This window comes from Bidens hawaiensis, unplaced genomic scaffold (genome assembly GCF_021521415.1).
Source record: "Bidens hawaiensis isolate Kalapana, Puna unplaced genomic scaffold, B.hawaiensis_p1.1 tig00021988_1, whole genome shotgun sequence".
NCBI lineage: Eukaryota > Viridiplantae > Streptophyta > Magnoliopsida > Asterales > Asteraceae > Bidens > Bidens hawaiensis.
Window position 1 is genome coordinate 69,525 of NW_027493402.1, and position 22,067 is coordinate 91,591.

The following is a 22,067-nucleotide window of genomic DNA, read 5'->3' on the forward strand; positions in this document are numbered from 1 at the left end:
CCATCAAAAATAGTTTAAGAAAAAAACTCTTCATATTGTCAGTTTATGTTTGCTCATTAAGATTATACTTAATCATTTGAACAAATTATATAAATAGTATTTAATGTGTCATTTTGAGAGGCATCGGGCCGTCAACCAAGGAATAGAAAGAATATTTTACAACTCGAACCTTCATAGATTTTACAAAAAAATAAACAATATTTTTGACTCGTTACTTGTTCCATCCAACATGTTTAAAAAAACATTGAAATATCATCCCCACAAATCCCACACTCAGGATCATATTCACTGAAAAAAAAACTAGTACCAAAGTTCTCTAAGAAACACCAAAACCCATGGTAACTATTCCGGAGACGATGATAAGCTCTTCCGAAGGGCCCCGGCCCATTCCCCTGATTGCAATGGGCACAGCAACGGAATCAGGCATTGCAGGCATTGAAGTGGTGGCACCATCAACTCTAATTGAAGCCATTAAAGCGGGCTATCGTCACTTTGACACAGCAGCAGTATACCGAACTGAGAAACCCATTGGGGAAGCCGTTGCAGAAGCTCTTAGATTGGGCCTCATAAAGTCTCGGTCCAAGATTTTTATCACCACCAAGCTGTGGTGTAACTCTGCAGACCGCCATCTTGTTGTTCCGGCCATCAAGCAAAGTCTCAAGTAAGGACTTCTTCAAGTTTCATTATTATTAGCTTATGATGATATCTTTTGTTGTTAAAGCTTAACCAAGTTATAAGAAAAGATAACTAGATATTAAGAGTTTATATATCAACTAATGTAGGAATCTAGGACTAGAGTATGTAGATCTATATCTTATACATTGGCCACTCAAGCTGATCCAAGGCGATTATAAAAGCCCAATTCCAAGCGAGTGCATAGCCGCGATGGATATGAAAGCAGTCTGGGAAGGAATGGAGGAGTGTCAAAATCTCGGACTTACCAAATCCATTGGTGTAAGCAACTTCTCTACTAAAAGGATCGAACAAATTCCTTCATTTGCCAATATTCCTCCGGCTGTCAACCAGGTGATCATCTCAAATATGTATCAAAATAAGATCTTTTAAGTTATGAACTTTCTTCATCAATGTGTTATTTACAAAAGACTTGAACTGATGATCAATATTTTTTTTTCAACTATGGGTTAATTAGTTTCTATCCAAGACCAGCAACTTAAGTTTGCCTACAATGAAGCAACAATTGTCTTGTAATAGCAACTTCACCTTGATGGTTGGAATTTCACCAACTATCAAGGTGACGCCATCAGAAGTTGAGTGCTATATATCTTAGATAACGACTTCAACTGCTATAAGACAAAGATATGACGGCTCAAAGACACAAAACTCACTATCTTAGATAGTTGCTTACTCCAAATTGAGAACAAAAAAGTCCATATTTTACATCAAGGACTTTGAAAATAAGCCATCAACTATAGATGATTTATGAATTATGACATTAAAATAAAGTAGGTAAATTGGTGAAACAGACATCATTTATATCTGGTTTGAAGATTGAGATGAATGCACATTGGCAACAACAAAAAATCACCAATTTTTGCAAAGCAAATGGCATCCTTGTAACTGCGTACTCCCCGTTAGGTGCAGCTGTTAATAGCTCATGGGGGCATGACATTGTCATGGAATGCGATGTTCTCCAAGACATTGCCAAGTGTAAAGGGAAGACAGTGGCTCAGGTACTCTTGATTTCCTGATATCTAAAGTTATAGGAGCATGTTTTGAAAAAACAAATGCAAGGAAATAGATAAAAATGATAATTCTTTACTATATGAAGTCAATTGCTAATTGCTTCATATCAAATGTCTAATGCTATGGTATTAACACGTAGATTTCTTTAAGATGGTTGTATGAGCAAGGGGTAAGTATAGCAGTTAAGAGCTTCAACACGAAAAGGATGAAGCAGAACCTTGACATCTTTGACTGGTCGTTGACTAAGGAGGAATTGAACAAAATTGGCCAACTTACTCAACGCAGGCGTCTTTATCTACTTGGAACAATGGTGACTGAGCATAACGATATACTTGCTGAGATCGATGCAGAGCTTGATTGAAGAAGTACTATGATTTGTGTAAGTTGATGTTTAAGATCATGCAGTCCGTACTTTCTTAAGATATCGTTGTATAATATCTACTGTTTTCTTTTTTTCAACATTGCAACAATGTGAGTAGGGATCTATAACTATATTTGAAATTTATGAGTGTTTTGAATAGAATACTTCTGCATGCTACACTGATATTATGCTCAAGAAATTATAAATTGAAACACACCGTTAGACGTTAGGTATGTTTATCTTGCATATATATTAATTTGATAATGAACACTTGTTATACTTAGATAGTTAGTGTATAGCAATTAGTGAAAAAATAGTACAAGTATTGCTAGCGTAGCCTTTATCAGTAATTCGGTTTATGCCGTCCAGAGAATACCCAAGGCTACTTCATATATATGCCCATCGATATTAACTTATGAACAAAATGATAATGTATATTTACAACTTGACAAATTACGTGAACAGAGAGGAAAATGATAATTTACTTATGAACAAAATGATAATGTATATATACAACTTGACAAATTATGTGAATAGAGAGGAAAATGATAATGTATATATAACTTAATTATGAACAACTTAACAGAGAGACTTAACAAATTATGTAACTGGAGAGGAAAATGATAATGTATATATAGGTATAATAAAAAATAATTAAGAGGATGATAATGTATATATAGGTATAATAAAAAATAATTAAGAGGATGATAATGTATAACAGAGAGACTTAACAAATTATGTAACTGGATAGGAAAATGATAATGTATATATAGGTATAATAAAAAATAATTAAGAGGATGATAATGATATACATTATGTAACTGAAGATTAAATGATATATTTACATATATGACCAAATTCAAAAAAGAAAAAAAAATTAAAGAAAGAAAAACCCGAAAAGGCCGGTACTTGTTTAAAAAATCCTTGAAGAGAAATGAGTACACACAGGCACACTAGACTAGTCAAATGAAAACGCTAATAACATAATGGTGAGTAATAAGATAGCGTAATGACGTGATAATTGTGTGTAAAGGTCTCAATATAACAATTCATACAATATTTATTAAAATGGTAACTAATATTGTCACCAGGCCTCTAGTAACGGTGGTAAGAAGGTTTTCCTTTTGCGGGGTCCTCCTGAGAAGGCCTCGAGTTTGATAACCTAGAGCTACAAAAAGTTGGGATGTTGGAAACTTCTCGTCACATAATTCGAACTTGGGTAATGGTGATTGATGAGCCAAAGGCTTAGCCCCATCACTTTCATACTCAAACTCAAATCTCACAATCACAAATTTCTATGTTCTTTTCAATCGCCATTAAAATAACTCAATCAAAAACTTCTTCTACTGGGACTCATATTTTTGGTAATTGTGTGATGGTAGCTCATATTCAGAGGATTATCGGGAGGTGCCTTGGCCGGATTCCAAAGTTCCGGTAGATATGTGTTTTTGGTTGTACTCTTTTTTTGTTAAACATAATAAGATTCGGTAGAAGCTATTATCTTCTCGCCGTGGTGGTTTATTTGGAGGCATCGAAGTGAGATTGTGTTCAACAAAATGATCTCACAAGGGAGCCACTTGTTGATTCCATTAAGGCAACCGTGTCTTTATGGGCTTCGAGTACAAATGTAAGATTTAAAATTAACTTAACTGAATGGCTGAAGCACCAATCCTTGTTATGTTATTTTTTCTCATCCGGTTAATTGTTAAGCCGTTGGTTCTCACGTTATTTAATCTTAATTTTGGATGGTAAAAAAAAAAAAAAGAAAACTTCTACTTCTATATCTAATTGTACTCCAACTTGGAATAAATCCACAACGATATTCTTGTGTTATTCAAAAGATCTGTTTGGGTTGAAACAAATCGTATATTTACTTATGAACAAAATGTCTTAGATTTTGTTTCTTAATGGGCCAACAAGTACAATAACGGGTCATCTTAGATTTTAACGGTTATTTGTTTATTCATGGTTATATCATTATATTATAATTTTAATGTTAAAATCTTATAATAGATTAGTATCGTAAACGGTAAACGAATCAAACATTTAGTGATCACTTAACGAACAATTTGTTGGAAATTAACCTAATAACTTTTTTTGAAGGACATTATTTATTCGTTTAAATGTTTAATTAAATGGCGGTCATGAATATATGATTTGTTTTTTTTTTTGCATTCACAAATATCTGTTTTGTTTGTCGCTTAAGGTAGTTCAAATATATTTCGTTTATACTTATTAAAACAAATTAAATAGCAATACTAACAATGTGTCTATTGAGAGCCATCGGCCGGCTACCAAATAACAAAGAAACATAGAAATATCATCCCTACAAATTAAGTATGTTTCGCTTAATTCGTTAAATAATGTGTCTATTTCATAAATCTCCGTTTTGTTTGCCCCTTAAAATTGTTTAAATATGTTTCGTTTATATTTATTAAAACAAATTAAATAGAAATACTAACAATTTGTCTATTTAATAGGTTACCAAGATCAAAGGAACATAGATATATCTGTACAAATTAAATATGTTTCCTTTATCTATATCTATATTTATATTATATATAAAATATGAGTTAAGGACCTTTTAATTTTTATGAGGTAACTTGCTGCTTTAGATACAAAGACATTTTAGGGGTAATAACCGTAATATCATCTTTAGAAAATTTTGTCTTTTAGCAAAAATAATGTACGGTTAATTTCAATTCATTCAATAATAATTGTTGAATTATAGAATAGCTATATATATACCCCTTATTTTTAAACCAACTACCCCCACAACGTTTAAACGTTTATAACTTTTTCACACGTTAATATTATTTAAAAACCATCTCTTTATTTTGAGTATGGTATTGCTATACTTTTTTCATTTAAAAACTTAATGTGTTACGTGATTACCATTAAGAATTGGTAAACGGGCCGGGCAGGTTCGGTCGTTCGGGTCATGGGTATAAAAGCTTAAGGTTGGAATGAATCGATACAAAAAAAGTTAATTTGGTTTGGGTCAGGACGGGTTCGGGTCGAAAGAGGTCAAGTCAGAACAGATTTCAGGTTATAACAGTGGCAGGCGGAACGGGTGGCGGGTTAAGACTCGTTCAATGTAGCCTTACGTGTGCACCGACACTTGATTGCGCGCGTACAGTCGTTGTGTGACGTGCTTACTAACACCGGTTGAGCTTCCAATGCCGCATTACGAGCATACTATTTCCGGATTACACATGTACTATTGCGAAATCACGCACTTACTGAAACGGTAACACGGTTATCCGTTCGATGTCATGTTTGCGTACATACCCCGTTACATTACGCGGACACCTAGCTAGTATTAAACAATGTGTCTATTTCATAAATGTCCGTTTTGTTTTCCCCTTAAGGTCGTTTAAACTTTAAATATATTTTGTTTATAGTCATTAAAACAAATTAAATAGCAAAACTAACAATGTGTCTATTTCATTTTGAGAGCCATAGGCTCGCGACCAAGTATCAAAGAAACATAGAAATATCATTCCTACAAATAAAATATGATTTGTTTATATTCATTAAAACAAATTAAATAGCAAAACTAACAATGTGTCTATTTCATTTTGAGAGCCATAGGCTCGCGACCAAGTATCAAAGAAACATAGAAATATCATTCCAACAAATAAAATATGAAGAGGTAGGTCCCAGCAGAGCCCAGTTGGACCCGCAAGACTCACCTTGAAAAGGGACGTCTGCGCAGTTGAACCCGCAAGACTCCTAAACGGACGTCTGCGCGGTTGAACCCGCAAGACTTAAGGGACGTCTGCGCAGAGACCAACTGGATCCACAGGACCCACCATGCTCAGAGACGTGACGTCCTTACGCGCAGTACGCAAGCTGGTCCCGCAGGAAAAGCCTCCCAATGGTGAAGTACTCCGCCTGTTCCCGCAGCTGCGGATACAAGCCATCAGGGAAGGCTACCCGCGCAGCAAGGCTACACGCACAAGGCACTTAACTCTCATAATAATTCAGTAATGTCACCTGAAGAAGGAATGAGCAAAGCCGGGAATACTCCCGCCCAAATGAGCCAGTCCGTACGATACGGGAGGATCTTTTGTACTGTACCTGACGAGGTATGGACAAAAGATCTGACCAAAGATACGACAGCTCACTGACAACAGTATGACGAGCAGCACGCTCTTGTACTGTATGTCACTATTAGCCGCTGCCTACTCACCAACCTGTCGGAGGACGTGCATAGCCTGCAGTTGGTGGAACAGGAATAGTACACAGCCGGCCTGGTCACTATCAGCCGCTGCCTACCCACCAACTACCAGCATGGCATGTGCGTAGCCCACAGTTGGCAGAACAGGAACACTATTCAGCCGGCTGTACCTTCTTGGAAACCTACCTTCGGCTATAAATACTCTAACACCTTGGAATGGTATGATCATCTTATATCTTATCTCATATCTTATATCTTGATATATTACCTGATATCTGCTCTAGTCATTCTCTTAATATACACTTATATTCAAGAGCAATCTAGTCTGATTCTCACGCCGGAGGGTGGTCACAAGGAGGTACCCCCCCTTCTCAGTGACGAGCTCACGGTGTCTGTTTTGCAGGTTATCAGAAGAACCATCTTTGCCGGATCTAACCCCTCGTGGGAAACATCTATTTAACCCCCAGATTATCCGTAATCTGCCCGGGGTCGATTAGTGTTTCTTCATTGGCGCCATCCGTGCATAAAAGCTAGAACTTAATTCTTTTTCAGTTTTCTCAAAACTTCTGGAAAGATGGTTAAAGAAACCCCGGTAACCACAACCCCAGCTACTGGGGGGAATACCGGCGACTACACAGTTTTTACGAACACTACCCCGGGTACCCAAGCTGGGGCAAGTGCAGTAAATTTTACGAACACTACCCCAGTTACCCGAGTTGGGGCAAGTGCAGTAAATAATCGCTCACTGGGATTCACCGATACCCAGTTAGAGAGACAACGAATGAGGCTCCCCCGCCAAACACTCGATGAAGTTAAAGCGTGGGCGGAAGCACGTCAAAAAGAATTCCAAGCTGAGTTGGATGAACGCTTACGTTCACTCCAACAGGCTGATGAATTCGTAGAGTACTTGGACGATGATTCGGAGGAATCCGATAGTGACGCAAACCCTCGTCATAGGGCGAAAGGGAAGCGTAAGGAAACGGACTCCCAACCGAGAAGGCATTTTGTAGAAACCTTCAAACCAAAAAACGCGGGTGGAAACCCACGTGACTTCTCCAAAACATTTAGACCAACTGCGGCAAATGCGGGAACGTCCAAATTTGCAAGGGACATTGCGGAAGCAATCGCCCCGAAAAGTGCCAAACAGATGTCCAACATCGGCACTTACGATGGTATATCTGATCCAGACGATCATTTGAACAGATTCATAGCGGGGGCAATCGTCAGTAATTGGACGGAACCTACGTGGTGTTACATGTTCCAAATGACGCTTGTTGGGCCAGCTAGAGCGTGGTTCGATCGTCTACCGGTCAACCACATCTACGATTGGGCAGACTTCCAACAGAAGTTTAGCCAACACTTCAGCCAACAAAGAAAGTATACCGAAGAGCAATGGACAATCCTCAATTGCATTCGAGAGGAAGATGAATTTTTGCCAGACTTCATCACTCGCTTCAACTCAAAGAAGCTAAGTCTGGGTAATATTAGCGAAGATCTTGTTCGCGCTGCTTTCATCCAGGGCGCGAAAGACCCAGAGCTCATCCGCACCTTAACGGGTAAAGATGGCATGCCATCCACATGGGATGCCATCATGACAGCAGCTAAACGCTTTGCGGAAACGGAGAAGCAACTGGGTAGAGATCTCCCCCAGAGCACAAACCTCTACACCCAGAAAACAAGAGAAGACAATGTCCTTACCGCCCGACTAAACAAAAAACGGAAGCTAGGCATTTGGCAGTCAAGGGTAAACTTTGACACCTCATCCGGCTTGCAACATCGGTTAGGCGGAAGGGATAACGTACAGTCGAACCAGAACTCCAGATGTACGCCACTCACTAAAAGCGTCACCGAGATATTCGCCACTGAGAATCTCCCATGGTCAAAGGCTCCAATAATCCGACATCGTCACAATGCTGATCGGAGCAAATACTGTGACTTTCACAGGACAAAAGGCCACAACACTGAAGAATGCACAGACGTGAAGGACATCGTCGAAGCATTTGTCAGAGATGGGACGCTCGCGCACCTCGTGGCGTAACGAACGCTGAGCAGGCTGATGCGTGTAGAACCTCAGTTGGGGAAAACACGAATAAAACTGCAGCTTCAATGTTGGAGACTACATACTGCGTAAACAACGAGATTCCGAACCAAGTGCATATCGGCTCGAAAGGCTCGATGACACTCCCAAGAACATGGAAGGGAGCTCAATTACACAGTCTGCATGTAGATCAATTCCAAACTTGTAAAAGAAAAGGCCCAGAGCCACTTCTAATGGAAATGATTCTCCTTACCACATTGATGCTGATGGTCTTACATTTAAACTTATGAACTTTCCACACTGATATGCCGGTCTTCACCGCATACATAAGTGGGGAAGTAAGTCGTTGCGTGTGGAAGGCGGCAAAACCCGCATAAACACAAAAAACAGCCAACCTTCACGCAGGTCAGTTATAGGTAAAGTTGGGTCATCCCACTAAATGAAAGTGCCGGTCCTACCCGCACAAATCATGATAGAGGAAACCGAACTAACCTATTGACAACCGCGCGTCGAACGGTTAATTTATTCAAAACACTGATGCCGGTTTACACCGCATAAATAAGTGTGAAGAAATCGTTGCGTGTGGAAGGCGGCAAAACCCGCATAAACACAAAAAACGGCCAACCTTCACGCAGGTCAGTTATAGGTAAAGTTGGGTCATCCCACTAAATGAAAGTGCCGGTCCTACCCGCACAAATCATGATAGAGGAAACCGAACTAACCTATTGACAACCGCGCGTCGAACGGTTAACCTATTCAAAGATGAGGAAAACCTCCATGCAGGTCAGAAATAGGTGAAGTTTAGCCATCCTACCAAGTGCAAGTGACGGTCTTACCCGCACAATCACGAAGGAGGAAGCAAACTTCAACCTATTATCTACCACGTTCAAAGGTTAACTTATTCTAAACACTTAGAAAATTTCGAAGATGAGGAAAACCTCCACGCAGGTCAGATATAGATAAAGTTTAGCCATCCTAAGTGCAAGTGACGGTCTTACCCGCAGAATCACGAAGGAGGAAGCAAAACTTCAACCTATTATCTACCACGTTCAAAGGTTAACTTATTCAGAACACTTGGAAGGTTGCTAATTTAAACTAAAGTATGCATGAGCAAGTCATATAACGTTTATAAAGCAAGTCATCCAGTGAAAGTAGCGGCCCTACCCGCACAAAGATTTATATTTCATAATAAATAAAGTATTACAAGAATTGCCGGGTATCTACCCGCCTACAAGAATATAAATCTATACAATGTAAACCTATCCTAACAGTGGGAAGGGATCTTAAGGTTCAAGCTTCAGGACCACTCCCTCCAAACCCACTTGTACCCGCACCATCAGTTGGCTGTGGCGGTTCAAGGAAGGTCTTTAGAATGGTTAGCCTGTCATCAGCAGCAGCAACTTCGTTCACCTTCTCCACCACCGGATGCGGGAAGGCGGCATACCGGTTCACTGCTTGGTCATATACAGCTTCAGTATCCACATCATATAAAGGGAAGTTGGAAGGCGGGATGCCTTTCTCAACGAACCCTAGACCAAGCAGGAAGCCGGCCTTTTCCCCATCCTCATGAGAAGCGTTGAGGGCTGCGCTCATGGCATCGTCGTATGATGTGTCCGTGAAGACTCGATGCACAACCTACAAGAAAAAATACAAGTATCAAAACCTTTTCTATTTACAAAGAAAAGCGTAAAGATATATGAAATTACGCATACCTGAGACAACGCTTCTCGAAGAAGCCATTCCTTGGCAACCAGAGCCTCCTGGAGGGCAGCTTGAGCTTGGTTACGGGCGCGTTCGGCTTCACTTTTGTTAAGGTTGGCGAGCAACACTTCCTTAGCAGCAGCCTCTTCAACGCCCTTTAGCTTCCGCTCAGTGTGGTCAAGCACGCCCCTCTGGTCCAAGATCTCCTGGAGCTTCTTGGCGTCTTCCATAGCCAAGGCATCATGAGCCTGCTGGAGCCTCTCTAGCTTGGCTTTAAGCTCCTCATTCTCAATGCGTAGAGGCTCAGCAACAGCTTCAGCCTTGGTGGCCCTCTCAGTTGCGTTCCGTGCAGTTTCCTTAGCCAGCCGAAGCTGTTCGTTAACAGCTTGGGCAGCCTTGGAACGGGCCTCGAGACGGGCCTGAACTTCAACTTCAAGGGCCTGGAAGGCCTTCTCCTTTTCCGCAGCCACTGCGGCAAGCCTCTTGTTCTCCTCCCGGATGGCCCGCGCCTGAGCCACTTCCAGGCTACGCGCCGTCTTTAACTTGTCGTTTTCACGACAAAGTAACTCAACGCGCGGCTGCATCCGGGCAAGGAGAATCCGCAGTTCATTCGACAGCCTACCCTCCTAGTAGCTGGACATGGCCTCCCCCAGCGCACCAGCGGGGGCGGCGTGGCGCGCCCATTCGACGCATTCTACAAGCGTCCGAAGGGTTGTTCCTCGGCGGATGTTCCATCGTGGAACATACACTTCATTGGAATCCGACACTGCAAAAGCAAAAAGCAGTTAGGAAAAGATGATAAAAAAAATATATATATATAAAATAAAGGCCAAAATAACCCTACGCACCTGTAGGGTCGACGACAGGATTGTAGCCGCCAAACCCATCACCCGAACCTAACGGATATCCATCCAAGAGGTCAGGCAGATGGGAAGGAGGCAGAGATTGGCTTGACGCCCCAACCCCGGACATACCTGAAGGACCGGCCGTAGTCGCTGGCGCCGGAGGAGGCATAGCGGAGGCCGCCGTGGTAAAACCGGCGGAGGTGAACTCACCGGAGGTGAACTCACAACCGCGGCCGCGGCTGCGGGAGAATCCACAGTAACATTCACCGCCGGCTCAGTGAAAGAATCAGTAAATATGGCACTGACAGCCGGCGGAGATGTCATCACAGTTGGAACAGTTGGCTCAACTGGGTGAGCAACTGAACCAACTGAAGCAGGCGCAGACGCCTGGGTCATCGCCTCAGGTAGGTTGACCAAACCTACCGTCATGGGTCCGGAGGTGCTCCTCCCCGCTCCACCCTGGAATGCAGTAGCATCCACGCCTGCACAAAGAAGATATAAGTATAATGGCGGAAAGATATGAAGTTAAAAGTAAAGGAAGTTTGTACTTACGGGTTTTCTTGAGCCTAAAGGTGCGAACAGGCGGGGACGAACCCGATGGAGCCGGCCTCTTCACGCCGCTCACCTTCGTCGTCCTGGGCTGCTCGGAGGTGACAGTCGTCTCAGCCTCCGGAGCAGTGGTCTTATCACCACCAGGGTTCCCCGCCACCTCCTCGCTTTCGGTCTCTGAATCAGACCGATTCACCGGATCGGCAGTGGAGGCAACCTTCACCTTCCCCTTCCCGCCGGAAGCCTTCTTTTTCCGCACCAACAAAGGACCATCTGCGGATTCCTCGTCAGAAGATGACAAGATTAAAGAAATTCCCGCAGAGGTTTGAGCATTGAGAGGGCGAGGGTCAAAGAGTTCTTTACCTGGCCACCTGGCGCTAAGGATCTCGTGGCCTGACGGGTAGACCTCCACGAACCGATCCGCCGTCTGTTTAAGGATGGGCAACTCGTTCTCATCTAGAGCACGAGTACCCATCCGAGCGGGACCATCACTCTCCCGCGGCTGCAGGAGCGACTGCAAGTCATTCCCCTCTGAAATAAAAAAAGAAACAGTTAGATGAAAAACCTATATCAACAAAGAAGACAGAGCATACCGTAAGGGACAGAGTTCAAACCGTATTCGAGGACGATGGAACCTGTAAGGCCTCCTTCCACACCCGGCTCATCCCGAGCATCACCATCCCGGACTTTGCAAAGCGGTACACCGGAGTCTGGACCCGGGAGATCTTGGCGAACCACTCCGCCTCCTGGTAGTTGAGGGCGTGAAGGGCGGGGAGTGCTCTCCCATTCTTAAACGTCATCGCAAGGGGGATGACGCGAGCGGAGATATAAAAAAACTCCCGCTTCCACGACCGAAGACTGCGCTCGGTGGCGCAGATCTTCAAACCCTTGATCCGATTGACCAAGGTGTACCACCCCTGGATGCACCTCCAGGAGTAAAAGGTCATCAACCGATCTACGTGGGGCTCCACGCCCAGAACAAGGCACACCCACTCAAAGTGGCGGATCTTGGCGATCGCCATCGGGTGTACCTCCGTCAGATGCACACCGTGCCTCTCCAAGACACGGTATACAAACTTCGTCAATGGGAACCTGAGATTCCCATAAACGAAGAATACAGCGTACACCCCTATCTTGCCCTTGGGGGCATCGTACACCGTCTGGTGTGGCTCCGGAAACTCAGGCTCGAACGGCTCGAGCATGAACTTCCGGACGATGTACTGATAGAGGTCGGCCGGAAGAGCACACTGGCACTCGCCAGCAGTACTCTTGTCATCCTTATCGGAAGTGGACGACGGATTCTCGACGAACACGTCAGACTCCTCGGCAAAAGAAGACATTCTGGAAGGATGAAAGGCAACGATTTCAGAGAATATTCGCCGGAAATCGCTTAGAATGAGAAGATAGAAGTGAAAGTGTGGATTACAAAGGACCCTCTCCCCCTTTATATACTCATCGCAATAAATGCGATGAATTTAATGCGGAAGAGAGAGAAATCGCAGGTGCAATGAAACTATGACACGTGGCAAAGAGCAAGCTGGCAACAGCTGTTGAAAGGACGCGTGCCATTAATTTCGCGGCCACGCGCCCGAAAAATCGCGCCCACGCGCCTGAAAAAGCGCCTGGAATGACCATATACTGTCACGTCGCCATAACTTCCTGCACGTCCTGACACTGTCAGAAGAAACCGTCGGACGACGTTTCAACAGTTTGGACTGTTCTTATCCTTTCACCAACTCTTCGAATTTCAAAAAGATTCAAAAGTAAGCGGGAAAATACCCCTTACCTTGGCAACCAAGTAACTATAAGACAGGTGCGAGTACAGTGTTAAGGCAAAACCCTTCACATACTTAGCACTTGCAGGGAATTGAAGCCAAGAATACCTCGGCAACCAAGTAACCATAAGACGGGTGCGAGTACAGTGTCAAGGCAAAACCCTTCACATACTTAGCACCCGCAGGGAATTGAAGCCAGGAATACCTTGGAAGTAAAGTAACTATAAGACGAGTGCGGATACACTGTCAAGGCTAAACCCTTCACATACCTAGCACTCCGCAGGGAATTGAAACCAAGAAGGATCTTCTGGGCAGTGCTTGCGGAAAAGGAATAACATCCCCGCATAGCGGGAACGTCGAGAACTAGATTGTTTGAACCTCCAAGATGGAATTGGTTGTTTAAACATAATTGATCACTATGTTCAAAACTACCAAAACCTCATGGAGAATCTACACAAGTGGAACTCAACGCTCCTGACTCGCGAGGAGGTTACAGACCTACCCGCATCACACCCAAAGATCAAGTAGAAAAGTCGGGAATTTCTGCACGTGGCATTAGGACTTCCGCGGGAAGAATCCCCATGGAAAACCTTAAAACTAACACCTTTTCAAAACCCCTTGTTTAAATCCAAAAGTTCACCTCACTTATTATCAATTCATGAGAAGAACATTGGACTGGGGGGACTTGAAGAGGTAGGTCCCAACAGAGCCCAGTTGGACCCGCAAGACTCACGTTGAAAATGGACTTCTGCGCAGTTGAACCCGCAAGACTCCTTAACGGACGTCTGCGCGGTTGAACCCGCAAGACTCCTTAACGGACGTCTGCGCGGTTGAACCCGCAAGACTTAAGGGACGTCTGCGTAGAGACCAACTGGATCCACAGGACCCACCATGCTCAGAGACGTGATGTCCTTACGCGCAGTACGCAAGCTGGTCCCGCAGGAAAAGCCTCCCAATGGTGAAGTACTCCGCCTGTTCCCGCAGCTGCGGATACAAGCCATCAGGGAAGGCTACCCGCGCAGCAAGGCTACACGCACAAGGCACTTAACTCTCATAATAATTCAGTAATGTCACCTGAAGAAGGAATGAGCAAAGCCGGGAATACTCCCGCCCAAATGAGCCAGTCCGTACGATACGGGAGGATCTTTTGTACTGTACCTGACGAGTTATGGACAAAAGATCTGACCAAAGATACGACAGCTCACTGACAACAGTATGACGAGCAGCACGCTCTTGTACTGTATGTCACTATTAGCCGCTGCCTACTCACCAACCTGTCGGAGGACGTGCATAGCCTGCAGTTGGTGGAACAGGAATAGTACACAGCCGGCCTGGTCACTATCAGCCGCTGCCTACCCACCAACTACCAGCATGGCATGTGCGTAGCCCACAGTTGGCAGAACAGGAACACTATTCAGCCGGCTGTACCTTCTTGGAAACCTACCTTCGGCTATAAATACTCCAACACCTTGGAATGGTATGATCATCTTATATATTATCTCATATCTTATATCTTGATATATTACCTGATATCTGCTCTAGTCATTCTCTTAATATACACTTATATTCAAGAGCAATCTAGTCTGATTCTCACGCCGGAGGGTGGTCACAAGGAGGTACCCCCCCCTTCTCAGTGACGAGCTCACGGTGTCTGTTTTGCAGGTTATCAGAAGAACCATCTTTGCCGGATCTAACCCCTCGTGGGAAACATCTATTTAACCCCCAGATTATCCGTAATCTGCCCGGGGTCGATTAGTGTTTCTTCATCATTAAAACAAATTAAATAGCAAAACTAACAATGTGTCTATTTCATTTTGAGAGCCATAGGCTCGCGACCAAGTATCAAATAAACATAGAAATATCATTCCTACAAATAAAATATGATTTGTTTATATTCATTAAACAATAAACAACGTGTCTATTTCATAAATGTCTATTTTCTTTGCCCCTTAAGGTCGTTTAAATATGTTTCGTTTTTATTTATTAAAACAAATTAAATAGTAATGCTAACAATGTGTCTATTTCATTTTAAGAGTCATCGGCCGGCTACCGGTATCAATGTGTCTATTTCATAAATGTCCGTTTTATTTGTCCCTTAAGATCATTTAAACATGTTTTGTTTTTATTCATTAAAAGAAATTAAACAATAACAATAACAATGTGTCTATTTCATTTTGAGAGGCGCCAGCTACCAAGTAACAGGAATAACAAATAATGGATAAAATACAATAATTGTTTAATGTTATTAGGTACAAAAATATTCATATTCATGAAATTGATCCATGAAATCACATCATATGTTTTCGAAATCATCAATATATGTCTAATTAATCATCAGTTCACAAAAAAAAAAAGATTTGGATCGTCAATTGATCAATTTTTGTACTTTTCTTCATGAAAAATGCTTTTGAGCGTAATTATGGGTTTTGAGAGTTTTTATGAAAACCTTACATGGATTTGAGCGTATTAAATTTAACATTGAGCGTTTTTGTAAAATGGCTTGAGTGTGATCCGCGTACATATTGTACGTTAAGCGATTATTATATGATAACTTTACCCTTTTACCCTGGAAGAATAACTATTCGTCTTGTCTCTTCCAATTAACAATTGTTTGTCTTCATATACTAAAATGTTTTTGACTCATTAAGTTCTTTAATCCAGTATGTATAAAAGAACATAGAATATCATCCCTACAAATGCATACTCAAAGATCATATTCATTGAAAATACCAGTATCAAAGAAACATTAGAAACGATGGTAACTATTCCGGAGACGATGATAAGATCTTCTGAAGGCCCCGACCCATTCCCTTGATTGCAATGGGCACCGCAACAGAATCAGGCATTGCAGGCATTGAAGTGGTGACACCATCAACTCTAATTGAAGCTATTAAGTTGGGTTATCATCACTTTGACACAGCTGCAGTATATCAAACCGAGAAACCTATTGGGGAAGCCGTTGCAGAAGCTCTTAGATTGGGCCTCATAAAGTCCGGATCAGAGATTTTTATAACCACCAAGTTGTGGTGTAACTCTGCAGACCGCCATCTTGTTGTTCCGGCCATCAAGCAAAGTCTCAAGTAAGAAGTTCTTACATTATTATTATTATTATTATTATTATTATTATTATTATTATTATTATTATTATTATTATTATTATTAATTTTTAAAATCAAAACAACTATGTTGCCTAGGTTCCACCGCTAACGGCCACACTTTTGTTAATGCGCATCGAAACATATATACCATTGTTTGTCAACAATGTATAGTTTGGGTTGTTTATGAAAAGCTAGTTTTGTAGTTTATGACAATATCTTTGTGGTTAAAGCTTAACCAAGTTATGAAAAAATCATAGTTAGCTATTAACACTTTTATCAACTAATGAAGGAATCTGGGACTAGAGTATGTAGATCTATATCTTATACATTGGCCACTCAAGCTGATCCAAGATGAATATTATAAAGGCCCAGTTCCAAGTGAGTGCATAGCCGCGATGGATATGAAAGCTGTCTGGGAAGGAATAGAGGAATGTCAGAATCTTAGGCTCGCTAAATCTATTGGTGTTAGTAATTTCTCTTCTAAAAGGATCGAACAAATTCTTTCGTTTGCCAACATCCCTCCAGCTGTCAACCAGGTGATCATCCCTATTTTTCATCTACGACTTTGATAATAACCCATGAACCATAGGATGATTTGTCTTGGTAGAACAAATTAAGTAAAAAGATAAAATGGTGAAACTAACATCCTTTTATATGGTTTGAAGATTGAGATGAACCCACATTGGCAACAGAAAAAAATCACCGATTTTTGCAAAGCGAATGGCATCCTAGTAACTGCGTACTCACCGTTAGGTGCGGTTGGCAATACCACATGGGGACACAACATTGTAATGGAATGTGATGTTCTCCAAGACATTGCCAAGTCTAAAGGCAAGACTATGGCTCAGGTACTCTTGATTTCTTGATATCTATAGTTATAGGAACATGTTATAAAATTGAAATGCATGTAATAGATAAAAGTGATACTTTCTTGACCATGAAGTCAACAACTATTGTTTTATATCAAATGTCTAATGCTATAGTATTAACATGCAGATTTCTTTAAGATGGTTGTATGAGCAAGGTGTATGTATAGCAGTTAAGAGCTTCAACGTAGAAAGGATGAAGCAGAACCTTGACATCTTTGACTGGTCGTTTACTGAGGAGGAACTAAACAAAATTGACCAAATTCCTCAACGTAGGCGTCTTTATCTATTTGGATTACTTGCGAGTGAGCATAATGATATAACAGATGAGATCGACACAGAGCTTGATTGAAGAAGTAATATTATTAGTAAAAGTTGGTGTTAACATTATACAATGTGAAGAAACGTGTATCGACTCACTGGTAGACGATCTACTTTCCTCGGGTGTGATTATACTATTTCACCGATGGCTTTCTTGGATCTGTGTTCTTCCACCTACAAAATGAACAGCACCGTCAACTTACCCCTCAGAAAGGGACAGAAGGGTCCTCTTTGGGGTAACCCTCCGGTGTGAGAATAAGTATTTGTGGGAGAAGATAATAATATGAGAGTAAGGAAATCTGGAGAATATTGCTTAATAGCTGAATACTCTGTGATTGGATGTGATTGAATGTCTCTCCTTGTGGAGTTGATGCTGTATTTATAGTGCTAGGGTTTCCACTGATTGGGCTCAGCCTTGTTGGCCTCCTCCAATTGCTCTGCGCCACGTGTCCTCTGGGACACCTGGTGCTTTCTCATTGGTTATAATCACGTGGTAGCACATGAGTTATGCTGAGTTGTCCACCTTTCATTTGGCAGCTGTCAACATCAGCATATTCTTATTCCTTAAAAAGATACCTTCTGGAAGGTTGTCTGACGTGCACAATCAAGGTTGCCCTAATCCTGATTTGGATAAGGGCGAGGTTGATTATGTGCATGTATGATATGCGCCTATCCTGAGGATGCGCGAGGTCTTCTCTTTATTCTCACGCGCAGATGTTTCATGCGCAGATGTGATATGCACAAGCATGTGATATGCGCCGCGCGCGGATGCGCCACGCGCATATGTGATATGCGTGAGCATATGTGATGCGTGAGCATCTGTGGTGCCTGAGCATATGTGATGCCTGAGCATATGTGATGCGTGAGCATCTGTGATATGCGCCATGCGCATAGGTTTTGGCTTTGTGCCTTCATAATATCTTGATTTCAAGTCTCTTGTCTGTATCTTTGTGGGTTGACCCGCCTCGTTCGTTGTTGAGGCGGGTACATACCTCTTCAAGCCCCCCCAGTCTAATGTGTGTCTTGTCTCGCGCGAGCGAGGCAAGATAGATATTAGACTTAACAGTTTGCTCTTTTAGTAGGGGTTTGTCTTTTTTTTCTTATTACTCGTCATTGCGCGAAATTCTATCCTTTTGGTTGAAAACGAATCGTCTATGTACGTGATGGAGACGTGTCAGACCTTTCATGTGCTCGAGGTGCTACAGTTGCCTTTCGTGTCCCCTCACAGAGTGTCAGGAACACGTGTCGCGCTCGCATTGGTCCGTTCCTGCGAGTGGTGGCGCGTGAACTCTGGCAACAGCTGTATTATTTCTTTTCGTGTCCCCTCACACAGTGTGATTGACACGTGTCGCGCTTCCGTTGGCTTACACCTGCGAGTGGGGGCGCGTGAAGTCCGATCAGCACCCATTTTTCTCTCTCCTGGGCCTATAAAAGCCAGCCCTTGGAGTTTTTTTATCCTTCATCTTCTTGTTTATTCAGAGCTTTTCTTTCTTTCATTCTATTCCGATTAGCTGTCTCCTGCTTCCAAATATCTGTTCTTTAGAAGCATCCTTTGTTCGTTGTCACAGTTGTATGTCTGATAGCTCATACAACACAATCTCCCCCATCCATTGCCGTAGAAAATCGTTAGTAATATTGAAGAAGACCGGCAAGGGGAAGAAGGCTGCTGAGGTCTCATCGGAGGAGGTAGGGAGGACCAAGGCCGTGAAGAGGTGGAATGAAATCCCCTGCAAATTGAGGCAGGCTGATCTTGACAGCCTTATCGCCTCTCATGGTTTCCTCCCTGTGTTTGGCTGCATGTTGCCTGGGGCCGGGCAAACGGCGGCGGACCCGCCTACCGGCTATATATCCCTTTATAGCCATTTTTTCACCCACTGCAACCTTCGTCTCCCGATGACAAGGTTTGTGGGTGCACTGCTTAAGTTCTATGGGATTCATATATCCCAAGTCCATCCGTTTGGACTTGTGCGCATGACTCACTTTGAGTTCATGTGCAAATCCCAGCGCGAGGAGCCCACCCCTCGGCGCTTTCAGTTTTTTTACAAGCCCAAGATCCAAGATTCTTGGTTCTCATTTATTCCTCGCAGTCAGAAGGTGAAGTGCTCCACTGTTTCATTCAAGAGCCTTCATGACTGGTCTGAGAGGTTTTTTTACATAAGGGCTGGTGTGATCCCCATCCGTATGACCATGCGCGCCATTTCTTCTGCGCCTGCGGATGTGGGTGTCCTCAAGAACCCAGCTGGCGCCTGGGTTAATAAGTTGACCGCTGAACCATCCCCCGCCAAGAACATTTGTGAGGAGGCGCTGGTGGGGGTTGGTATGAGCAAGAGGTGGGCGGACAGCGCGCTTGAGCCCGTTATCCAAGTCGACGGGTTGTGTAAGTTAATCTCATTGCTTTACTTCTGCGCGAATATAATCCGTTTTTTTGATATCATTTGACTTGTTTTTGTGCAGTCACCAAGGATTATATCCACGCCGCCTATGATGAGCATATGGAGGGTGGCTCCGTCGCGCTCGGCGCTGGGGAGGTTGGTTTCCCCGATCGCTTCGATGACATGTTCATCCCTGTTGATCTGGGATTTGTCTTCGACAGCGATGCGCCTGGTAAGCCTTTGTACTTATGCATTTTCCTTTATAATACCAAATTTTGCTAACACTTCTGTTGCATGTACTGTAGATGCGCTCGAAAACTACGAGCTGGAGCTCGCGGAAGAGGAGGAGGAAGAGGAGCCGCCCCAACTAAAGCGTAAAGCTAAGGGGAAAACTGGCGCAGGGGCCAGTAAGAAACAGAAGAAGGATGACGCCCCTGTTGTTCAGGATCCTCCTACTCAGGCGGGGGGATTTGGGAAAACCCAGGAGTTTACCACCAAGGTTTCCTTGTCTTCCCTGCCTCAAAAAGTGGGCAGACCTCCTGTCCACCTGAGGTATGGTGCCACTACCTCCTCCCTTCGCGTGGCGGAAAAGAGAAGCGGTGTTGCGCCTTCGACAGGTATACTTTGCTTATTCTTGATGTCTCTATGAGCGCGATTCTGATAGAGTTACTAATGAATCTTTGCTCTCTCCAATGTTTGTAGAGCCGGCGACAGCGCAACAAGATCCCGAGGCTGCGCCGGAGGTCGCTTCGAAGTCCCCTGTTTTACCCTCAAAGAAGGGTAGAATGGACTTCATGGCGATGTTTGCTTCGCGAACGGAGTTGCGCCAAGGTACGTATTGCGCTCTTATTTTCTGACTTTCTTTTAGATCAAGTCATGAACCATTTCTTTTTGTTGATTTTTTCATAGAAGCCGTAGCTGGCGCACAAGCTGCTGGCGGCACTCCTGGCGCCGGTGCCAGCGCCGTTGGCTCTGCTCCCGCTCCTGCAAGCGATGAATCTCCCCTCATCGGGATTACTAAGGAGCAGGAGGCCGTTTTGCGCGCCGACCTGGCGGCGTCGAGACCTCCCTCACCTTCTCCTGCGCACAGCCCTCCTCGCGAGACCGATTTTGGCTCTAGGTCACAGGAGAAAAGGCCTGTTTCCGAGGAGGATGAGGAGTTTGAAGTTGAAGACTCCGACCGCGGTCGCGCCAGTCCTGCAGCGCCACGAGGCTTCGCGGCGGAGCCTTCTCGTGGGGCTGGCGCTGACTTTTCTGCTTCATCCCCGCAGGTATAGTTTCTTTTTTGCTTCGCTGCGCGTACTTCCATCTTAATGTTTTGATGACTTAGATAATTACTTTTTTTTTTGCAAGAAGCCGATCACATTTACCGCCCGAGATGGAATATTACTGAAGACAGCACATTTCAGTCCATGGGTGTGTGTGCGGAATTCTGGGCTCATGCTGTGCCTCCATCTGAAAGGAGGTTCCAGGAGGACCGCGCTCGCGACGACTTGCTCAACGATCATATGTTTGCTAGGTCGGCCTTCTTTGCTGCCTCCCAAGAGCTTCGCTCTGATTACGTAAAAGTACGTGATGCTCTTGCGGAAGCCAAGCAAGAGGCTAAGGTGTCTGCTTGGCATCTTTCTGATGCTCGCGAGAGAGCTGAGAAGCTCCAAGCAGAGCTTAGTGAGAACAGAGCAAGTGCCAACAGAGCCTTCGTGAAGCGCGGGCATGAGCTTCAGGCTGCGCGGGAGAAGTTACAAGCGGCGGAGGCGGACGCGGCCAAGTACGCGCGCAGAGCGCGCGACTTGGAGCTGGAGGCGGAGGCGCGTGACCAAGCTCTTGTCCAGTCTATAACTGAAAAATCATCGCTGGAGAGTGAGGTTGCGCGCCTGAAGAGGGAGCTGGCGGCCGCGCAGGCCGAAAAAGACGAAGCCTTGGCCACGGCAGCGTCTAGCCAGGAAGCACTCGATCTTGCGCGAGCGGAAAAAGAAGAAGTCCTGGCGGCATGAGCGTCCGACAAAGAGGAGCTGAAACAGACTAAGGAAACTGTTGAGTTATTAAACTCTCAGATTCCTGCCCTCGAGACGTCTGTTGCTGGCCTCGCGCAGGATCGCCAATGGCTAATCTCACAGGGCATGACTCGTTGCGCTTTCGCGATGAAATACTCAGACGAGTTTCAGGCCCTTGTGATGGACTGCAACGCTGCCACGCGCTTGGTGGGGCGAGCTGAAGGGTTTACGGATGGCTATGAATATGGCATGCTGAAGAA

The 22,067-nt window shown here is 43.8% G+C and overlaps 1 protein-coding gene and 1 pseudogene across 2 annotated transcripts; both read left to right on the top strand.

Moving 5' to 3' along the window:
• Nucleotides 1-318: 318 nt before the first annotated feature.
• Nucleotides 319-2,121, top strand: LOC143564317 (D-galacturonate reductase-like). Its single transcript, XM_077051628.1, has 4 exons — nt 319-661; nt 783-1,026; nt 1,509-1,691; nt 1,844-2,121. The coding sequence occupies exons 1-4, from the start codon at nt 336-338 to the stop codon at nt 2,063-2,065; spliced, it is 975 nt and encodes a 324-aa protein (XP_076907743.1). The 5' UTR covers nt 319-335; the 3' UTR covers nt 2,066-2,121.
• Nucleotides 2,122-15,911: 13,790 nt separating this feature from the next.
• Nucleotides 15,912-17,472, top strand: LOC143564316 (D-galacturonate reductase-like; annotated as a pseudogene). The gene is made up of 4 exons (XR_013140847.1): nt 15,912-16,236; nt 16,544-16,790; nt 16,920-17,102; nt 17,251-17,472. The product of XR_013140847.1 is annotated as a D-galacturonate reductase-like (transcript).
• Nucleotides 17,473-22,067: the final 4,595 nt, after the last annotated feature.